Source organism: Salvelinus alpinus, chromosome 11 (genome assembly GCF_045679555.1).
Source record: "Salvelinus alpinus chromosome 11, SLU_Salpinus.1, whole genome shotgun sequence".
NCBI lineage: Eukaryota > Metazoa > Chordata > Actinopteri > Salmoniformes > Salmonidae > Salvelinus > Salvelinus alpinus.
Genome location: NC_092096.1, coordinates 42,444,912 through 42,466,716, shown reverse-complemented (window position 1 = coordinate 42,466,716; position 21,805 = coordinate 42,444,912). Strand labels below are relative to the sequence as shown.

Sequence of the window (21,805 nt, the reverse complement as noted above, 5' to 3'; positions counted from 1 at the left end):
GCCCTAAGGCAGCATAGACAAAGAATTCTCAAAGCTATATTGCAGTTCTAAAACAAAAGATTTTTCACATTCAAAGCCATAAAAAATATTCCTGAAAAACGTCCCAAAATAGAACTATGAAATGGCAAGCGTCTGTATTTTGTACTGCCTATCGATAAACAAACTCCTTTTTAATGCAGAGCCAGAAACATTTCAATTGATTCTGGTAGCTACAGAGACCAGCTTCAGCTACACCTCAACAATCCCTTTTATTGCTCTCATTCCGCTTGTTTTTCTCTATTCAATCCATCTGATTGCATGAGAGTATTTGGGAGGATTTTTTTCACAAAAAGAAAACAGATTTAGAACATTACCATATTGAAAATCACTCATAGAAACAGTCCAAACCAGTTGCCAACACAGATTGGAATTTTCAGAATCATCAAAAGCCTTGCAGGCAGCATATGCAGATCCCCTGATCATTACAAAGCTAGGCAGTGTAGTCCATTACCTATTTAATAAATCCCTCTCAGCCTCAGCATGTGCCCTAGCTCTGGGCTCGGACCTGGTGTCAGGCTGCTGGTGGGTAGTGAGCGGGCCAAGACTGGGGCTGATACACTGAGTTGGATTAGTACATTCACTGGGAGGACTATAGCCAGAACTATAAACCCACCATCTGAAATGTATAGGCCCTGTTCTGGGAGGCCTGCATGGGGCCTGGACACAGAGTAAACAGCCAAGCTCTCCAACTTTGGAGGCATCAGCCCAGCTATTACAGAGGCAGCAGAGAAAGAGGGGAGGTTTTTAAAGGGAGCCCAAGTCGCATCATTTCTTGTAGATCAACCCAATGGTTCACGAGAAAACATTTGTCTGTTACTTTGACCATATGGCGATACAAATGGTACTTACAGTGGCAAGAAAAAGCATGTGAACCTTTCTGCATAAATTGGTCATAAAATTTGATCTTCATCTAAGTCACAACAATAGACAAACACAGTCTGCTTAAACTAATAACACAAACAATTATATGTTTTCATGTCTTTATTGAACACACCATGTAAACATTCACAGTGCAGTGGAAAAAGTATGTGAACCCTTAGATTTAATAACTGGTTAACTCTACTTTGGCAGCAATAACCTCAACCAAACGTTTTCTGTAGTTCCGTTCCAGACCTGCACAACAGTCAGGAGGAATTTTGGACCATTCCACTTTACAAAACGGTTTCAGTTCAGAAATATTCTTCGGATGTCTGGTGGAAACCGCTCTCGAGGTCAAGACACAGCATCTCAAATCAGGTTGAGGTCAGGACTCTGACTGGGCCAGTCCAGAAGGCATATTTTCTTCTATTGAAGCCATTCTGTTGTTGATTTACTTCTGTGTTTTGGGTCGTTGTCCTGTTGCATCACCCAACTTCTGTTGAGCTTCAATTGTCGGACAGATAATCAAAACATTTTACAGGAGAATGTAAGGCTAACATGGGAATTCATGGTGTCCTCCCATGAACACCATTCTTGTTTAGTGTTTTACATATCGTAGACTCGCCAACAGAAATGTTTGCATGTTCCAGAGATTTCTGTAAGTCTTTAGTTGACACTCTAGGATTCTTCTTAACCTCATTGAGTATTCTGCGCTGTGCTCTAGCAGTCATCTTTGCAGGACGGCCACACCTAGGGAGAGTAGCAACAGTGCTGAACTTTCTCCATTTATAGACAATTTTTCTTACCATGGACTGATGAGAACATCAAGGCTTTTAGAAATTATTTTATAACCCTTTCCAGCTTTATGTAAGTCAACAATTCTTAATCTTAGGTCTTCTGAGATCTCTTTTGTACGAAGCATGGTTCACATCAGGCAATGCTTCATGTGAATAGCAAACTCACATTTTGTGAGTGTTTTTTTATATTGCAGGGCAGCTCTAACCAACATCTCCAAACTCGTCTCATTGATTGGACTTAAGGTTAGCTGAGTCCTGACTCCAATTAGCTTTTGGAGAAGCCCTGGGGTTCACAAACTAGACTATGAATTTAAATTATGAATTCAATATAGACAAGAAAAATACAACAATGTGTGTTATTAGTTTAAGCACACTGTGTTTGTCTATTGTTGTGACTTAGAGGAAGATCAGATGACATTTGACAAATTTATGCAGAAATCCAGGTAATTCTAAAGGGATCACATACGTTTTCTTGCAACTGTAGATTGGACCCTGATCATTGCTGCTTGAAATTAGAAGTACCAGGGAGATGCAAATAGTTTTTATACAAGGGAGCCCTGTACGACCGAGAGGCATACAATGGATGATACAGGATACTGCAGGTATAAAACAAAGCATGCTGGTATATACACACACCTCCGTTTTCTTCCTACATATCAACATTTACAGTCACAAAGGGGACCAGGATGATGTTGCAGCTGAGAGTTCGCTTACAAACTACACACACACAGTCAAAAGTTTGGACACCTACTCATTCAAGGGTTTTTCTATATTTTTACTATTTTCTACGTTGTAGAATAATAGTGAAGACATCAAAACTATGAAATAACACATATGGAATCATGTAGTAACCCAAAAAGAGAAAAAAAAGTGTTAAAACAAATCAAAATATATTTTAGATTCTTCAAAGTAGGCACCCTTTGCCTTGACAGATTTGCACACTCTTGGCATACATACTTTCGGTAATGTTGTGTATAAACCCCACCCCAGTAAAGAAGAGATGACAGCATGAACACTCAACACTGAGGTTATGCACTGTACACAGAGCCAGGTGGGAATTTGGGGGAATTATTGGAAGTAGAACAATTTGGGAGCGCGAGAGAGGAGACCCAGAGATCCACGGGGAACCTAGACCTGGTTGTATCTGGTCAAGAGGACTTTGTTAGCTTCAGCTGTTATTTGGCACTGGGCCGCCTATACTAACCCCTCTCTGACCAGCAGGACATAATGTACTAGAATCACACACAGTCGCACACACACACACAAACGAGAGACAAGGTCAGGAAACACAAGGGAAGGAATAGAAAGACAAACACTGTGTGGATGGAACTGGAGGAGAATGCAGCTGCAAGCTTATGTTTTGTTTATGTTAGTCTTCTAGATTATATGACTGATCCACAAACAATGGCATTGAGATTCACTGAGAGGAGAGTCATGCCCTTCCTATCCCGAGATTCTGTCTTTTGTTTGGCCTAACACACACAGGCAGGCAGTCACACACCTCTGTGTTTTGTGTATTCCCCTGGATAACCCTGATGACCTCTTCCCTCACTTCACCACAGGAGAGACGGCCACACACACACACTGCCTGCTGTGTGTTGCCATTTTCCTGCTCCTTTCACATAGGATTCATGGTATGTTGCCTGTCAAAAACAATTGGGCAATGTTAATATGATCCTCTTTCAAATAGCCCCATTTTTACATCTTTCTTGTCAGCGTTTGCCTTTTATATAGCCATCGCTATACCCGGCAAGGAGCAAGAGACATTCAACTTTGACCCGGTTGATGCGCCCGTTGTCATGGTAACCCGACGAGACAGAAACATGTCCTAAATTCCTCTGTTTAAATTCAGACCCGCTTTCATTCGTCACATTCGCAACAGTAAGTTAGCAGCTCATCATACTTGTAAGTAATTACCTTGTGATGTGTTCATTTTCCTGGTATGGTGAATAAAAGAAGGTTGACTAGAGTTAAACGTAAAACGTTGTCAGATAAGTTCTGGTAATTATATGAGATGGAAAGCAATGAACCAAAACATTGTCTAGAAATTTTCTTTTAGTTGCCTGGCTTGTTGGATTGACCTCCTAAATAAATAAATAAATACTTTTTGTTTTTTGTTAGCATGTAACGCTGCTATTTGAACCAGTCATTTATGTGTTTATACTTTTTTTATAATGACAAGGACACGTTTGATGTCGGACAACAACAGAATGTTCATGATTTAAAGCGTGGCAAAGGATACACCATCACAAAGAAACACATTATTCATTTGTTTATGCAGGCCCTAAGAAACATTATACACGACTAATACAATTTATTTTCAAAATAATATAATATTTTGAGTTGATGTTACTGGTCTGTGCAGCCTATGCCATGTAAATCAGTTGTTATTTTGTTCATTAAAACAGACAAGACACAGCTGGATGAACTTCTCTCCTTTCAAACTCCCCGCCAGTTATTTTTGCCTGAAGACAGAAACTCCACATCACTAGGAGGCTAAGTTAGAAACTGTAACGGCGCTCTCTCCCTCTCCCTCTCCAAATCTATGTATCTTATTAGCAGACATTACGGGGCATGGCATAGGATCTCTACCCTTATTCACACCAGTAATTCCACCATCTGGACATTGATTGTGCTGAAGGTGATGGAGGAACACAGAGAGGGGTAGAGATGTGTGAATATACAAACACAAACGGCCGTTGTTAAGGCTCTCAGGAGGTGATTTAATGCATCACACCTACGATTTGATGTATTACTATGACACCTACAGACAGCTGAGCAGCCAATTACGTTTCAATTGAGGCTATCTGACCAGAGTCAATAAGAAGGTTACAGAATAGCTGAGAGTATGAACAATTGAACCTAAAATTACAGTTTGCGCACTTTCTAGGGTTCTCTCTCCTTTGGTTACAGTAGGCTAGATTGTTTTTTTTTCCTGACCAGAATTACTAAGAGCCAACCGAATATAAAGACGTGTCCCCCCCCCCAAAAAAAATAAAAGGGTGGAGGATATTGGGTTGTGAATCATCACGTACAGTAATCCAAAGCAGATGCTTCTCTTCGTAATACCTCAAATATGAGTGAGGCTTAGCTGCAGTGTGTGTGCGTGTGTGTGTGTGTGTGTCTGGCCATTGAGCTCTATCACCCTGTTGAAACAGTGGTGTTAATTACAGTTGATCCCTGGGTCTCACAGGAAGAGGGAGGGGTGACAGAGCATCCAATCTCCGATGAGAAAAGCCCAAGCCACTGCACCGCTGAACACCATGGCTTGCCTGGCATTCTGGCTCCTTCTGGGAGACTTTAATTTCCACTTTCCAAAGACAAATCTGATGCTTGGATAATGCAGTCACACAGACGGAATGACAGACACACCACACTCTCCGTATTAAAGCTTATTCCCACACAGTATCAGTAGACAGAGCCAATCCAGTTTGAAGGTACACAGTTGATTATAGCGTGACTTGGACTGCAGTAAACAGTCTCTGTGTGAAGCACCAACAGTCTTGTCTGCTGTGGATCTGTGTCCAGTTCAGTCTGATTTCACAGTGACTGTTTATACTGACCTTAGGGGACTATCAGTACGTCCTGTCTTGTGGCACGGCTCCATACAAGCATGACAGACAGGACAAATGGATATCATATCATGTTTTAAAAGCTTGGTTGGCGTGAAGAAAAACTGAACAGATATGAATTGGTGACCACAAAAGAGAGAGAGGGGGGAAGAAGAGCTGCAGTTACCATGACAGCGTTCGCACATGGATAGGAAGTAGATTAGTCTGTTTCCTGCGGCCGGTGGGCCTGACTTCCCGTGGATCAGAGGGAGGGCCACTTATCTAGGGAGGGGCAGTAAATCACTGGCTAACCACAGACCAGAAAATCATTTCAGCGACAACAAAACACAGACTCTGCATTTCAGTAGCCTGACAACACACAAAAAATGATTCTGCTGCTGCTCTGTCGTCCGCCACATACTTTAGTCTGAGACTGCCAATATTCAAGTCGTTTGTGGTGACGAGGGGCGTTGTACCACATCAGCGATTGAATCGTTTCTAAATCAAGGGATCAAAGCCATTAACACATTTTCAAACCGCCCCTTTACCCACGTGTGTTCTGGCTCTGGCCCAACCCATTGGTTTCTGGACCAATCAGCTGACCCGGGAAGTCGGGAAGGTACTCAGATCCAGACTTAATGCAGAGAAGAAACTAACGTCCATGGGTATGGCGTAGTGTTTAGCCGGAGCAAGGTGTCTGGGTAGCCAGGCAAGTATGTCAGACCACAACACAAAACAAAGGGGATAACTGACCACAGGCCATGTAATATCAGCCACAACACAGAGAGACCTAACTGTCCAATACAGAGATCTAGGCCTTCTCATACAATCAACTAGACCTTCAAAGGTGACCAACTTGACCAACTTGACCAACATAGGCTGTCACTCAAATATGGACCTCAAAGCCAGTTCCAATGCATTTTCCCCCTCTTATCGGGGACAGATTTTGACCTGGGTCAACAGGTGGGTGCGATTCATTATCAGGTAGAAAACAAAACTTGCAGTAGTCCGGCCATCGTAGGGTTGGATTTGAATACACCTTCAACCAACTGGCTCTTCAGCCACAGTGAGTCTGCTGAGTGGGTCAACATGTATCTCCTAAAACCAGTCTAACCCAAAGAGGCTGTTGATTTTGTTGATTTTATAAAACATTCCAACCTCATTTAGCATGATCTATTCAATTATGGCATAATTACACTATTTGTATTCATTAAAATCGCTGTCAATTACATACTTTTATTTTGAAGGCTAACTGCAAAGTCCACCATTGTGGATAATCCTTATTTTGGCTAGCTTCACATGAACTCAGCAAAAAAATAAATGTCCTCTTTAGAGATCGACCGATTAATCGGAATGGCCGATTAATTAGGGCCGATTTCAAGTTTTCATAACATTCGGAAATCGGTATTTTTAAACACTGATTATTATTTATTTTTTTACACCTTTATTTAATCTTTATTTAACTAGGCAAGTCAGTTAAGAACACATTCTTATTTTCAATGAGGGCCTAGGCACGGTGGGTTAACTGCCTCTCATTGCACTCCACGAGGAGACTGCCTGTTACGCGAATGCAGTAAGCCAAGGTAAGTTGCTAGCTAGCGTTAAACTTATCTTATAAAAAACAATCAATCAATCATAATCACTAGTTAACTACACATGGTTGATGATATTACTAGTTTATCTAGCGTGTCCTGCGTTGCATATAATCGATGCGGTGCGTATCGTTGCTCCAATGTGTACCTAACCATGAACATCAATGCCTTTCTTAAAATCAATACACAGAAGTATATATTTTTAAACCTGCATATTTAGCTAAAAGAAATCCAGGTTAGCAGGCAATATTAACCAGGTGAAATTGTGTCACTTCTCTTGCGTTCATTTCACGCAGAGTCAGTGTATATGCAACAGTTTGGGCCGTCTAATTTGCCAGAACTTTACATAATTATGACATAACATTGAAGGTTGTGCAATGTAACAGGAATATTTAGACTTAGGGATGCCACCCCTAAGATAAAATACAGAACAGTTCCATATTTCACTGAAAGAATAACGTCTTGTTTTCGAGATGATAGTTTCCGGACCGAAGGCTCGTATTTCTGTGTGTTATGATATAATTAAGTCTATGATTTGATAGAGCAGTCTGACTGAGCGGTGGCACCAGCTTCATTCAAACAGCACTATCGTGCGTTTTGCCAGCAGCTCTTCGTTGTGCGTCAAGCATTTTATGACTTCAAGCCTATCAACTCCCGAGATGAGGATGGTATAACCGAGGTGAAATGGCTAGCTAGTTAGCGGGGTGCGCGCTAATAGCATTTCAAACGTCACTCGCTCTGAGACTTGAAGTGGTTGTTTCCCTTGCTCTGCATGGGCCGCGGCTTTTGTGGAGAAATGGGTAACGCTGCTTCGAGGGTGGCTGTTGTCGTTGTGTTCCTGGTTTGAACCCAGGTAGGAGCGAGGAGAAGCTATACTGTTACACTGGCAATACTAAAGTGCCTATAAGAACATCAAATAGTAAAAGGTTAATGAAATACAAATTGTATAGAGAGAAATAGTCCTATAATTCCTATAATAACTACAACCTAAAACTTCTTACCTGGGAATATTGAAGACTCATGTTAAAAGGAACCACCAGCTTTCATATGATCTCATGTTCTGAGCAAGGAACTTAAACGTTAGCTTTTTTACATGGCACATATTGCACTTTTATTTTCTTCTCCAACACTTTGTTTTTGCATTATTTAAACCAAATTGAACATGTTAAATTATTTATTTGAGGCTAAATTGATATATTATATTAAGTTAAAATAAGTTCATTCAGTATTGTTGTAATTGTCATTATTACAAATAAATATATATTTTTATTTTATTAAATCGTCTTTTTTTGGTCGTCCAATAATCGGTATCGGTGTTGAAAAATCATATTCGGTCGACCTCTAGTTCTCTCACCGTCAACTGCGTTTATTTTCAGCAAACTCAACATGTGTAAATACTTGTATGAACATAACAAGACTCAAAAACTGAGACAAACTGAACAAATTCCACAGACATGTGACTAACAGAAATGGAATAATGTGTCCCTGAACAAGGGGGGGTCAAAATCAAAAGTAACAGTCAGTATCTGGCGTGGCCACCAGCTGCATTAAGTACTGCAGTGAATCTCCTCCTCATGGACTGCACCAGATTTGCCAGTTCTTGCTGTGAGATGTTACCCCACACTTCCACCAAGGCACCTGCAATTTCCCAAACATTTCTGGGGGGGGGGGGGGGGGAATGGCCCTAGCCCTCACCCTCCGTTCCAACAGGTCCCAGACGTGCTCAATGGGATTGAGATCAGGGCTCTTCACTGGCCATGGCAGAACACTAGCATTCCTGTCTTGCAGGAAATCACGCACAGAACGAGCAGTATGGCTGGTGGCATTGTCAAGCTGGAGGGTCATGTCAGGATGAGCCTGCAGGAAGGGTACCACATAAGGGAGGAGGATGTAACGCACAGCATTGAGATTACCTGCAATGACAACAAGCTCAGTCCGATGATGCTGTGACACACCGCCACAGACCATGACGTACCCTCCACCTCCAAATCAATCCCGATCCAGAGTACAGGCATTGGTGTAACACTCATCCTACGACGATAAACGCGAATCCGACCATCACCCCTGGTGAGACAAAACCGCGACTCGTCAGTGAAGAGCACTTTTTGCGGGTCCTTTTTTGTCCAGCGACGGTGGGTTTGTGCCCATAGGCGATGTTGCTGCCGGTGATGTCTGGTGAGGACCTGCTTTACAACAGGCCTACAAGCCCTCAGTCCAGCCTCTCTCAGCCTATTGCTGACAGTCTGAGCACTGATGGAGGGATTGTGCGTTCCTGGTGTAACTCGGGCAGTTGTTGTTGCCATCCTGTACTTGTCCCGCAGGTGTGATGTTCAGATGTACCGATCCTGTGCAGGTGTTGTTACACATGGCCTGCCACTGCGGGACGATCAGCTGTCCGTCCTGTCTCCCTGTAGTGCTGTCTTAGGCGTCTCACAATACGGACATTGCCATTTATTGCCCTGGCCACATCTGCAGTACTCATACCTCCTTGAAGCATGCCTAAGGCACATTCACACAGATAAGCAGGGACCCTGGGCATCTTTCTTTTGGTGTTTTCAGAGTCAGTAGAAAGGCCTTTTTAGTGTCCTAAGTTTTCATAACTGTGACCTTAATTGCCTACCGTCTGTAAGCTGTTAATGCCTTAACGACCGTTCCACATGTGCATGTTCATTAATTGTTTATGGTTCATTGAACAAGCATGGGAAACAGTGTTAAAACCCTTTACAATGAAGATCTGTGAAGTTATTTGGATTTTTACTAATTATCTTTGAAAGACAGGGTCCTGAAAATGGGACGTTTCTTTTTTTCCTGAGTTTAGATGGGTCCGACCACCATTTATCAAATAACTGTCTTATAAATTTGGGTTATTTTAGCTAGCTAACTATAGCTACTGAAACAGATGTCGTTTTGCTATGTTTTTGGGGAAGAACATTTTTTGCATCCATGAGCTCCCTAGTTTTTTTTTAATGACCAGCACTGTAGGTGAGCGAGACAACTTTACCAGCATCATAGCATACGTATCGATGAATCGCTGTGACATATGAAATACAAGTGATAGTGTAATCAATGTGTAACGTGTTAAATTATTATGCGATGTGCAGTCATATTCAGGTCCTGATTGGTCAACAAGCTTATTTAGTGTTATTTGACACCCGTGTATCTTTTTTGACATGCAAATACCCAAACGGCGTTCCATAGTATGAGAAATCCTGGTTGAGAATGAAACTGAACAAATTAACAATGAAACAGCACAGCAAGTAAGTAAAATAAATATGTTTTGATTGTGTTTTACTGGTAATGGGGACATACGTAAATGCCAAGAAAATAACTTTTTGGTCAGTGTGTGTGTGTGTGTGTGTGTGTGTAACCTTTATTTAACTAGGCAAGTCAATTAAGAACAAATTCTTATTTACAATGACGGCCTACCCCAGCCGGACGACACTGGGCCAATTGTGCGCCGCCCTATGGGACTCCCAATCATGGACGGATATGATACAGCCTGTATTTGAACCAGGGACTGTAGTGACACCTCTTGCACTGAGATGCAGTGCCTTAGACTGCTGCATCCATGTGTGTGTTAACTATTTAAATGTACTAGAATGCTTAAAAGGCCACAAACATTTTAAATATCAGTTATCGGTATCAGGGTTTTTTTGGCAAGGAAAATATCGGTATCGGACAAAAATGTCATATCGGTGTATCACTAATAATGATATGATATCATAATAACAGGCCATCATATAATGGCACCATTATTATGACCCAATACCATAATATTGGCCTGATCCCACAGGCCTTATGTCTTTGTGTGAGAGTGTGAGTGTTTTTCCTGAGTGGGAGAAAAGCTGCCCTACCGCCACATAGAGGTTCCCACGAGACGCTACACAAGGTCAGGTCTCCACCATTTCTCCAGACTCCTCCTTTGAAGCCCTTCCTAATCTAATAGAGCCACAACCGGGAATTTGCACTCGTCCCGTTTTTTCAGTTACCACTTACACCCGAGAATATCTGTATTGACAAGGACTAGAGTTGGATGATAAATTGGGCTAATGATCCGATCCCCATGTTGCTTTTGGTGCAGTGAGGCCATTATCAAGTGTTTTGAGCTGTGTTCCATCCTCCCAATGCTGCAGACTGAGCGGAGAGGTAAAATAACGGTCTGCTCCTCTCTGCAGTAACACCAGACAAATCAACGCAGCGCTCTACCTGCTGTGTACCACAGAAATAAATTAGATGAAACTAGGCCTACATCAAAAAAAAAACTGTCAAATAGAGACTTCACCCTGAGATAACACGATGAAACAAACAGCATCAAAATACTCCAACAGCAAAGTGTTCACCTTCAGTTCACCTCCTTGTCTGTAGTCATGGGACCTTTAAACAGATCAAACCTCAGACTCATGCCCCTCTACTGAAACACATGATTAAGACAGCAGCGGCGTGTGATCATGGAGGATCAATGAACGCAGCTGAACGAACAGGTCGGTTCTCCACAACAACTAAGGATTCAAACATTATCTGGTATTTGTTCAGGAGCAGATGACCTTTTTTTCGTGTAGATGAGATATCAAGGTACCCCAGAGCTTTCTTATCATCGCTCCTTAGAAACTAAAGTGTCTGTCGTCGCAGAGAGAGGGAGAATGATGGTGGAGTAGATCAACGCGTATTAGGGGATATCATTCCCTTCTTAAAGAACACAAAGCTATATTCTGTAAAACAGTGTATTAGAATCCAGCTAAACATTTTACATTTCCAATAAGTCACCGGGACAGGCTCGCATGCTTTCCAAATGTTATGCTTTTAATAACACTATTAGCACTAGCAACAGCATAGTGTATTTGTTTCCACATGGTCAGAGAGGTTGTCCAGATCCTAGCCTGGCGCTACAATAGGTTAACCTAAACCGGAGTCCCTAAGGCCAATCCTTCTCTGAGTACGGAGTGTAAACATGTATCTGGCAACTGGCTCACATCGCTCCCAGTCTGATCACTGGTAAGTAAACAAGACTTTGGCAGCATTTACACAGGATGCCCAATTCTGATCTTTTTTTCACTAATTGGTATTTTGACCAATCAGATCAGCTCTGGAAAAAATCTGATGTGAAAAGATCTGATGTGATTGGTCAAAAGACCAATTAGTGGAAAGAAAAGCTGAATTGGGCTGCCTGTGTCAACACAGCCTCAATGTCCTAACGGACAGCAGTACTCAGGACATTACAAGTGCAGTGGGGACAGTGCAGAGGGGACACATCAATGAAATTGGAAGGTAGCTAGGTGAACAGACTAAAGTATTGAGCAAAGTATGCAAACACACCCACGCAGGTAGGCGAGCACGCACACACCGTTAAGCCTGCTATTGACAGACACAGCAGGGAAGGCCATTCTACAGAGCATTGCAGAGGAAAGAACAGAGCAGTGAGGAACGGCTTTAACTTAATAAAGTTACTGCCTGTGGAGAGACAGTCAGGGCCTCGAGCTCTCACCCTCCTCCTACCCTCTCTTGCAAACTTCCTCCCTCTCTCCCTCTCTAACCAGCTGTACGCATAAGTGCAGTGGCATACCAGGAGAGCCCCTCACATCTTCAACAGCCTTGGTACGTGCACACTTCACACACACACCACTGATTACCATAGTCTGATTAATCACGACTGCGACCAATGCTCTCTCCCTCTATTGGGCCATTCAAAAACAAGGCGTATCCTCATCCATTAATCTAGCAATTGCTGTAGAATTAACTAGCAGTACATTCACCACTCTGAGTTGCACCCAGACAACTGACCCTGAATCCAACACTTAATGATTTGCCAGTCAGTCCCAGTCAGACGAGCGTTGACCTGAGAGTGATTGGATTAAATGTTGTCCATTACATTCTCCTCTTTAGCGCCAGGCATTAATCAAGTGGGCCTGCCTGCGTTTCTGCATCGGGCCTGGGGGCAGAGCACACCCCTCCCTCTGCTGTAAGATGTGTCCATGTCCTGCTACAAGTAAATGTGTGTGTATTGAAGTCTGTATTAGTATATTGGAATTGTGTATTCATGGTATGTGTATAATAAAGTGTAATGAGATTTCCAATAAGTATTAAAAAAAAGGCATTGGATTGAACACACTCAGGCTTTGCAATGAGCACTGGCTAGGAGTGGGAGGTTAATGGTAAATCAGGTCAATGATATCTCAGATACTGTCAGATGACTCACTCATAGATATGGCCAGTCGTAACAACTCAAGATTTCAAGTTGAAAAGATGTGTACTCCATCATAGTACCACCACAGACTAGGGTAAGCAGTGCAAAATGACTCAATAAGGACTCTTTAGCAGCTAGAGTTGCACATTTTGGGGAATATTCAGAGGTGGAAACTTTCCGTGGGAATTAACGGGAATATATGGGAATGAATGGGAATATATGCAAATTAATATTAATACCATTTAAATGTAGATGTTTTTTGCATTGGATTTACCATATCATATGGAGACAGAAACATAAACCTTTTACCTTATGATAAGTAGGTAATCCTTCCAATAGAAATAAAAAAAACAATTTAGTTACAAATTGAACTTTAACTGAGTTGACTCTTCACATGGGATGATTTCACTGAACAACAAAAGAAAATGAATATTGAATGATCGCCAATGACCCATCGCATCTTCCAAAAACATTTTCAACATACATCTGTAAAATGATAGTCTAGAAACTAAAGCATTGATTGTCTTCCATGTCCTCTCCCTGGACCTCCTCAATGTCCACGTCTTGAACATCAGACTGAGGCCTCATCTTCACTGTCACTTTCCAAGCTTGTTGAGGATGACTCGTTGTCAGGCTCAAAAAGCCTCAAATATACCCGGATGGCCACCAATTTTTCAACCCTTGTATTGGTCAGCCTGTTGCGTGCTTTGGTGTGTGTGCTCCCAAACAAGGACCTGGTGCACTGAGGCGGCTGATGTTAGAGGGATTTGGAGGATGATGGAGGCAACAGGGGAAATAGCCTCAGATCCACAAAGTCCCTTTCACGAGGTGGCTGAAGAGATATGTTGGCACGACTGCCATATTGCATCTCCGTCCCAAAGCCCTTGCTTGGGAAGTGTACTTCGCCAGACTGCCAATAACCTTGCCTTCATCCAGGCCAAGGTGGTGAGACACGATAGTAATGACACCATAGGCCTTGTTGATCTTGCACCAGACAGGATCCTCTTGCCTGCAAACTTGGGGTCCAACATGTACGCTGCGGCATGTATGGGCTTCAGGCAGAAGTCTTCATGCTTTTGATGTATTTCCTCTGCTTGGAGCAACAGTGAAGTGGGCAGGGCAGTACGGATTTCTTCTCTTACATCTGCAAGCAGAGTCTGAACATCAGACAGGATGACATTGTCTCCCTCAATCCATGCAATGGCTACTGCTATAGGTTTCGGGAGTTTCAGGCTGCTTAACACGCTCTCCCAAAATACATCATCCAGGAGGATCCTCTTGATGGGGCTGTCCATATCGGCAGACTGTGATATGGCCATTTCTTGGAGAGACTCCTTCCCCTTCAGGAGACTGTCAAACATGACGACAACACCACCCCAGTGGGTGTTGCTAGGCAGCTTCAATGTGGTGCTCTTATTCTTCTGACTTTGCTTGGTGAGGTAGATTACTGCTATAACTTGATGACCCTTCACATACCTAACCATTTCCTTGGCTCTCTTGTAGAGTGTATCCATTGTTTTCAGTGCCATGGTGTCCTTGAGGAGCAGATTCAATGCATGAGCAGCACAGCCAATGGGTGTGATGTGAGGGTAGGACTCCTCCACTTAAGACCAAGCAGCCTTCATGTTCACAGCATTGTCTATCATCAGTGCAAATAGCTTCTGTGGTCCAAGGTCATTGATGACTGTATTCAGCTCATCTGCAATGTAGAGACCGGTGTGTCTGTTGTCCCTTGTGTCTGTGCTCTTGTAGAATACTAGTTGAGGGGTGGAGATGTAGTTAATTATTCCTTGCCCACGAACATTCGACCACCCATCAGAGATGATTGCAATACAGTCTGCTTTCTCTTCACTTGAACTCTGCATACAGCAAATGAGTAGATCAAGCATGTCTGGTTGGAGGGGTGTATGCTGGGCGAAGAACATTCAGAAATCTCTTCCAATACACATTGCCTGTGAGCATCAGAGGTGAACCAGTTGCACACACAGCTCGAGCAAGACATTCATCAGCATTTCTCTGACTACGTTCCTCCATTGAGTCAAAAAAAAAACATCTGATTCCAGGAGGACCATGAGCTGTTGCTATTGATAAGGTGTCTGATTCATCATTTTCACCTCTAATAGAAGTTGAGGGACTTTGTCAGAGGTTGCTTGTTGTAAGCACTGAGGGAACTTTATGCACTTGGACAGATGATTCTGCATCTTTGTTGCATTCTTCACATATAATTTGGCACAGTATTTACAAATGTACACAGCTTTTTCTACATTGTCTCCACACATCAGATAGCGCCCATGGCATTTTCCTGTAAAGATTAGAAGAGTAAAAAAAAAATATATAAAAAAAAATACAATTCCATGTACAGATAAATAGTTAAGCAGTTAGTATGTATGAAAACAGGTAAATTAACACTCCTCAGTTAGCAGGCTTAAGCAAGCTAAAACCCACATGGTAACAAAAACTACCTATCAGAAATTGTTAACAAATTATAAATGATTTAAACACACTTTTCTGTAGGCTACTATTTACTAGTTAACCAAAAATCATGTATGTCATAAAATATATTCACCCCACCCAGTATTGTAGTCAAAACTTACCAGAAAGCATGTAGTCCTTGGCTCAGACAGTGTAGTAGTGTGGGCTCAATATCATCTCAGTAGTGTGCAAGATCTTGAGAATCAGCTGTACATGTGATGGAAGACTGCACTGCACAGGTGATGGAAGAATACACTGTGCATGCAGAGGGTTGTAATTCCATTGAATTGGGGATAGTTTAACCAAAATATGCCACAAGACCTAGAATTGACTTATGTGTATCCCACAAAAAAGGTTCACTGTTAATAGCTAACTTTTTTGATGAATTTAAGCAAAATTTCCCAAATTCCCGGGCTTAACTTCCCATGGAAAATGTCCGACCCTTTGCAACCCTAGTTGCAGCACAGCCAAACACAATGTCTGCATCCCAAATGCAGTAGTGGAGAAGGTAGTAAGTTAAGTTCCTCGGCGTACACATCACGGACAAACTTAATTGGTCCACCATCACAGACAGCGTTGTGAAGAAGGCGCAGCAGCGCCTCTTCAACCTCAGGAGGCCGAAGAAATTCGGCTTGTCACCAAAAGCACTCACAAACTTCTACAGATGCACAATCGAGAGCATCCTGTCGGCTGTATCACCGCCTGGTACGGCAACTGCTTCGCCCACAACCGTAAGGCTCTCCAGAGGGGAGTGAGGTCTGCACAACGCATCACTGGGGGCAAACTACCTGCCCTCCAGGACACCTACACCACCCGATGTCACAGGAAGGCCATAAAGATCATCAAGGACAACAACCACCCGAGCCACTGCCTGTTCACCCCGCTATCATCCAGAAGGCGAGGTCAGTACAGGTGCATCAAAGCAGGGACCGAGAGACTGAAAAACAGCTTCTATCTCAAGGCCATCAGGCTGTTAAACAGCCACCACTAACATCGAGTGGCTGCTGCCAACATACTGACTCAACTCCAGCTCACTTTAATAATGGAATTGATGGAAATTGATAAAAAAAAATGTATCACTAGCCACTTTAAACAATGCCACTTAATATAATGTATATGTATATACTGTCCTCTATATCATCTACTGCATCTTGCCATCTTTATGTAATACATGTATCACTAGCCACTTTAAACTATGCACTTTTATGTTTACATACCCTACATTACTCATCTCATATGTATATACTGTACTCGATACCATCTACTGCATCTTGCCTATGCCGTTCTGTACCATCACTCATTCATACATCTTTATGTACATATTCTTTATCCCTTTACACCTGCGTGGAATTGTTAAGTTAGATTACTCATTGGTTATTACTGCATTGTCGGAACTAGAAGCACAAGCATTTCGCTACACTCGCACTAACATCTGCTAACCATGTGTATGTGACAAATAAAATTTTATTTGATTTGAAATGACATCCTATTCCCTATACGGTGTACTAAATTTTGACCAGGGCTCATCAAAAGTAGTGCACTATATATAGAGAATAGGATGCCATTTGGGATGTACTGTACTGTGTGCTTCTAGATCTGAATTGCTTGTTCTTTGGGGTTTTAGGCTGGTATAAGCACTTGGTGACAACTGCCAATGTAAAAATGGCTTTACAAAATAAGATTGATTGACTAAACAGCCTTTTCGCTGCTTATTGTAAGCAGAAAATGATTTTTTTCATGTTCATTAGAGGCTTGTGGCGTGGAACCAGAGGCGCGTTGTGTTTAGGGAGGAGTGGAAGAGCAATTGGACAGAGTTGCTGAAAAGCCATAAGAGTTTAGTGTCTCTAGTGAATCATACAACAGCTTTGACAAGGGCCTGTCATCACATGCTAGTGTCAAAACAATCAGCAATAGAAATGTTACAGGCCATTCTTACTCTCGTCTCCCGCTGTTGAGAGCGAACTAGAGCAAGAGTGAGCGAACGAGACAGGAAGCTTTTCATCTGTGTAGCAGCTCCACCCAGCCAGCGACCCACTTATAGATCTGTTCCTACTTCAACCACAGCTCACATGATCCCAGAGGTGGAAATGTGTGTGGACACAAAACGTACACAAAACGTACACTGCTGACAGATGTCCAGGAAAAGTTGAGTGGCTCTTGTATCCTGGTGGAAACACCTGCAGAACCTGACAGCCTATTCCCAGCTCTTATCCTATTCACAAAGCTCTCTCTCTCTCTCACACACACACCTCTCTCTATCCATCTATGTCTCCCTCTCCATCTGATCAGGTCTCTTGTTTTCTCACTCTCTCGTTCTACATCCCTCGCACCACTCAACTCCATCAGATCGCTCTATTTAACCTGACACACAGAAACCTTTCTCGCCATTAATCCTTTGCAGCACCATTCTCAAATTGAAACTCCAATCCTTAGGGTGCATCTAGATTCACAACACAGCTTGTTTCATTAACGCAGCCTATTGAGAATTCCACTATGGCGAGTGCTGCAGTAAAGCTGAGACCACTAGCTATGTCACTTCTCCTTAAATTCTGCTTTGTGGCCTCGCCTGTAGGCTCCACACACACAGGCCTAAGCCCCAAAACCTGATCTGAGCCAGGCCTAGAGCCTCCACCTCTCATCCTCCTCCAATGGGAGAGCAGTATTCACCAGTGGGCGTGGAGGAGAAGGGGAGCAGGCCATGTTTCTCTAACTGTTTATTTTGTGGTATTCCCTAAGTACTCCCCCAGCTGCCAAACTAAGCCAGGAGAGGACTGCAGCAAAACACACACACACACACAGCCTTGTCTGTCTACCAAGGCGGTCTGACTAGCTCTCTTTGCCTACCCACCTACACTCCAAGTGTCAGTTACAGGTCATATCCTCCAACCATTTCCCAATTCACATTCATTCCTCCTTCCCCCTCCTCTCTCACTTCAAGAAACCAGCGTGGGAAGCAGGGGAGGGAGAGTGAAATGAATCCACACTGCATGTCTTAAACATGGCTCCTCATCCAGCTTTCTCTGCCACTCCTGGGTTGCATCCCAAATGGCAACATATTCCCTATAGAGTGCACTACTTTTGACCAAGGCCCATAGGGAATAGGGTGCCATTTGGACCTCATACCTGTGTGAACTACATAAATCGTCCAGTGTGTCAGTAATACTCACATCCAAAACACCCTTATGAAGGCTATTGCAGCTAGCTGAAATGTTCTCTATTGTGGTTAGTGGTATATCAAATCACTTGGAAGCTGCATATGCTGTGTGTCGGCTTTCTTCCTTTATTCTAAGTGTATACATCTGCCCGTTCAGCAGGTCCCTCCCTCCTCAGGTCCCAAATGGCACCCTTTTCCCTATATAGTGCACCACTTTTGACCAGAGACCTATGGGCCCTGGTCACAAGTACTGTGCTACACAGGAAGTAGGGGCCATTTGGGGTGCAGGCATACTGCGTGCGCCAGTGAAGAAAGTATCTGAAGGCTAAAGGGAGAGAGGGATAAGTGATTTAAAGATGCTGGGTGAAAACAACCCTGGCCGTTAATGAATGGGATCTGTAAAGTAAGTGTGTGTGTCCTTTAGAGAGCCCCTCCACAACTCCACACAGCCCAGGAATAATACATGCACTGTATCATTCCTCATCTCTGGCAGCCTTCCACCTGCTGCTGAGGTAATACTGTAGAAGCCAGCGTGACACACTGAGGTCAGACACATTAGGGGGATCATTAAAGGTCTCAACCACAGCAGCAATATCCCAGTGGGCAATATTAGCTAGTTGAAGCAACGTTATGCTGACGTCTTATATGTTATGTCATGGCCAGCCAGGTTGGATACTGAAAGAAATGGGAAGTATTTTTACTTACGTGGAGGGTATAAGGCCCGCATAATGGACCAATACATGGGCTGACCGGCAAGGAATTTGAGAAGAATTTTTTTAAATCATGGGCAGTGCAAACTGCAAAACAGCCCACCATGCTGTCCAAAACATAAACTGGACAAAATGCTGCTCTTTGTGTTTCAGAAAGTTATCCCAATCTAGAAGTGTGACAGTGATTCAGCCAATTCCATTCCTTCAGCCTACGGTCCAACTTGAGTCCATGCCATCAGCAGTGTGCCATAATAATAATCCAGTGGAAGAAGGAGAGAAATCACTGACAGTGACACAAAATAAACACCCACTAATTCCCAGCACAGCGATACAGTATGTATGCCTTGAGACACAAAACACACTTCTGTTAGTGGACCTATTTATAAACACATGCCATTAGCTCACTGTATGTGTCAGTTGCTACTCTCAAAATGGCCATAGCAGAGAACCAGAAGAGACAGCGGTGAAGGAAAGCCAACTGAATAGCACTGGAGGGCTTAAAACATTACATACACGTGTTTCTTCAAACACTGACTTATCAACCCAAATATGAATGTTCAACAAACTCAAGCCAATTTTTTATAACGCAGTGTCTCGGGTGCGAGTACACACAAGTACTTACACAGGTTCTAGCAGCATTGTGTCCCGAGGGAAGGAGGCCCCAACAAGTAAAGCCTGTTCAGCTGAGATTCACACTGGCTTGTCAAACTCCATCACAGACAGTAATGACTTGTTCTGAGGAAAAACTAGACCTCGAACTCTGTGTGTGTGTGTGTGTGTGTGTGTGTGTGTTCATAAGGAGGGAATGTGGAGGAGATATTTCCTGAATACTCCAGAAGGGCAGAGGGTGAGAATGGGAAAATCTCAACTGCCGTCAAACAAAGCAGCCTGCCAGCGACAGTATGAGATGACAAATATCAAGTGTTTCCATAAAGCGCGGTGGCTTTGAAAATCGAACTCACTTGATGAAGCAGCGGGCTCCTTCGAACGTATATCCCTCCTCCCATCCCGTTGGTAAATCTATGCGGGAAAGAGAGGGGGAAGAGGAGGGAGTAATGAATAGGCTACGAGACAAATAAATCGCAACACACACAAGCCGCTGTTGAGATAGGAGCAGAGATCTGCGCGTGACCGAAAACACAGTTTCCCACGCCAGCCCCTTTGGCAATATTTATAGCCTACCACTATGCTATCCATTAATGATATATCCTAGTGCGGATGATAGAATAGCCTCATTGTCATTTCCATTCGTATCCGTTATTCAACCTATTGTATTGATAGGAGCCAATTAAAATGTGAGATAGGCAATAGACCTATGCATTCCGCGCACGAAGTCTTCCCGCTATTGCGGTGGATATGGAATGGTAACAATAACATCCTTATCCGCAAGTCATTTTCACAACAATGCAAACATGTGTTGCAAGTTATAATGTTATCAACAACTGGTGTTACAATTGTTACAAAATAACTGCCCACTGCTTCGACTACGGGCGTATGCCTTAGTGTAGGCTACAACCATAGCAAGTGGCAAACAATAATGTAAAAAAACGAATTTATTCGTTTATTAAATGCGAATGCATACGTGACGGAACTTTCAACAAGTCTGTCGCAATGCCTAGGTAACATTAACGTTAATTGGCGGCTCAACTTGGTGGTCCTCGCGCAGAGGAGAGAGACGGCTGTAGCTTGCGGCAGGGAGTCTTCGCTCAACGTTTCTCGGTGGTTTCTGAACCCCTTTAAAACCGAGACTCTTGCAGTATGTAACGAATGGAAGAGTTCTATGAGAACTGTTTTTACCTGGGGTTTTTCTGTGCCCCGTTATGACGGCCTCTCCGGTGACGGGATGCAGCCAGGTCGTACTCTTGGCTTCTTCACTGTTGGGTAAGAAACGGGGAGAAGGTGAACACGCAAATAACACAGACATTATCAAACGCGTCGAAACAAAGCCAATACACTTCCATGCGCTGTATCCTGGGAATATTTACTTGATGAAGAATATCCTTCCGTCCCGAGTAACCCCATAACTCCAAGAAGAAGGCAGGCAGGAGAGCCAGTCTGGGTTTAGATCCGCCGCCATGTCTAGCAGAGGACGGGATCTGGAGTGCGCGTATCCGTGCCGTCGGCGCGTACTCGGGAAAACCTTAGCAACTGGGCGCGGGGAACCTCTGTGGGGCGGGAGCGTGCTTGCATGGTAGAGAGGTCTCCTCCTGTTTTTACATTGTTTTCCAAACTTTTATTGAAACAAATGATAGTTTGTAAGTTCATACTAAGGAGCATAAACAGTAGCCTATATAAGCTTAGCCTAGAGCAAGCCTGTGATTCAGAAAAATAGCCCACCTCAGTTATTTACATGCTAAAGATGTCAAATTCAATTAGATATAGCATTGAGTAATATCAATCCATACAGCATGTCCTTGTAGCCTAGGGCTACTGAATTCACCAATGGAATAC

General features: G+C 43.1%; 1 protein-coding gene across 15 annotated transcripts in view; it reads right to left on the bottom strand.

Annotated features, from left to right (window-relative positions):
• Positions 1-21,523, bottom strand: part of LOC139534215 (pleckstrin homology domain-containing family A member 5-like) — a 137,444-nt gene extending 115,921 nt beyond the window's left edge. For all 15 annotated transcript variants that reach the window (XM_071333138.1, XM_071333134.1, XM_071333140.1 and 12 more), the window contains exons 1-3: positions 21,340-21,523; positions 21,152-21,228; positions 20,317-20,374 (exon numbers count right to left, since the gene is read on the bottom strand). In XM_071333138.1, coding sequence (XP_071189239.1) covers positions 20,317-20,374; positions 21,152-21,228; positions 21,340-21,431 — 227 coding nt within the window. In that variant the 5' untranslated portion in view covers positions 21,432-21,523. The remainder of the gene's footprint in view (positions 1-20,316; positions 20,375-21,151; positions 21,229-21,339) is intronic.
• Between the last annotated feature and the right edge of the window lie 282 nt (positions 21,524-21,805).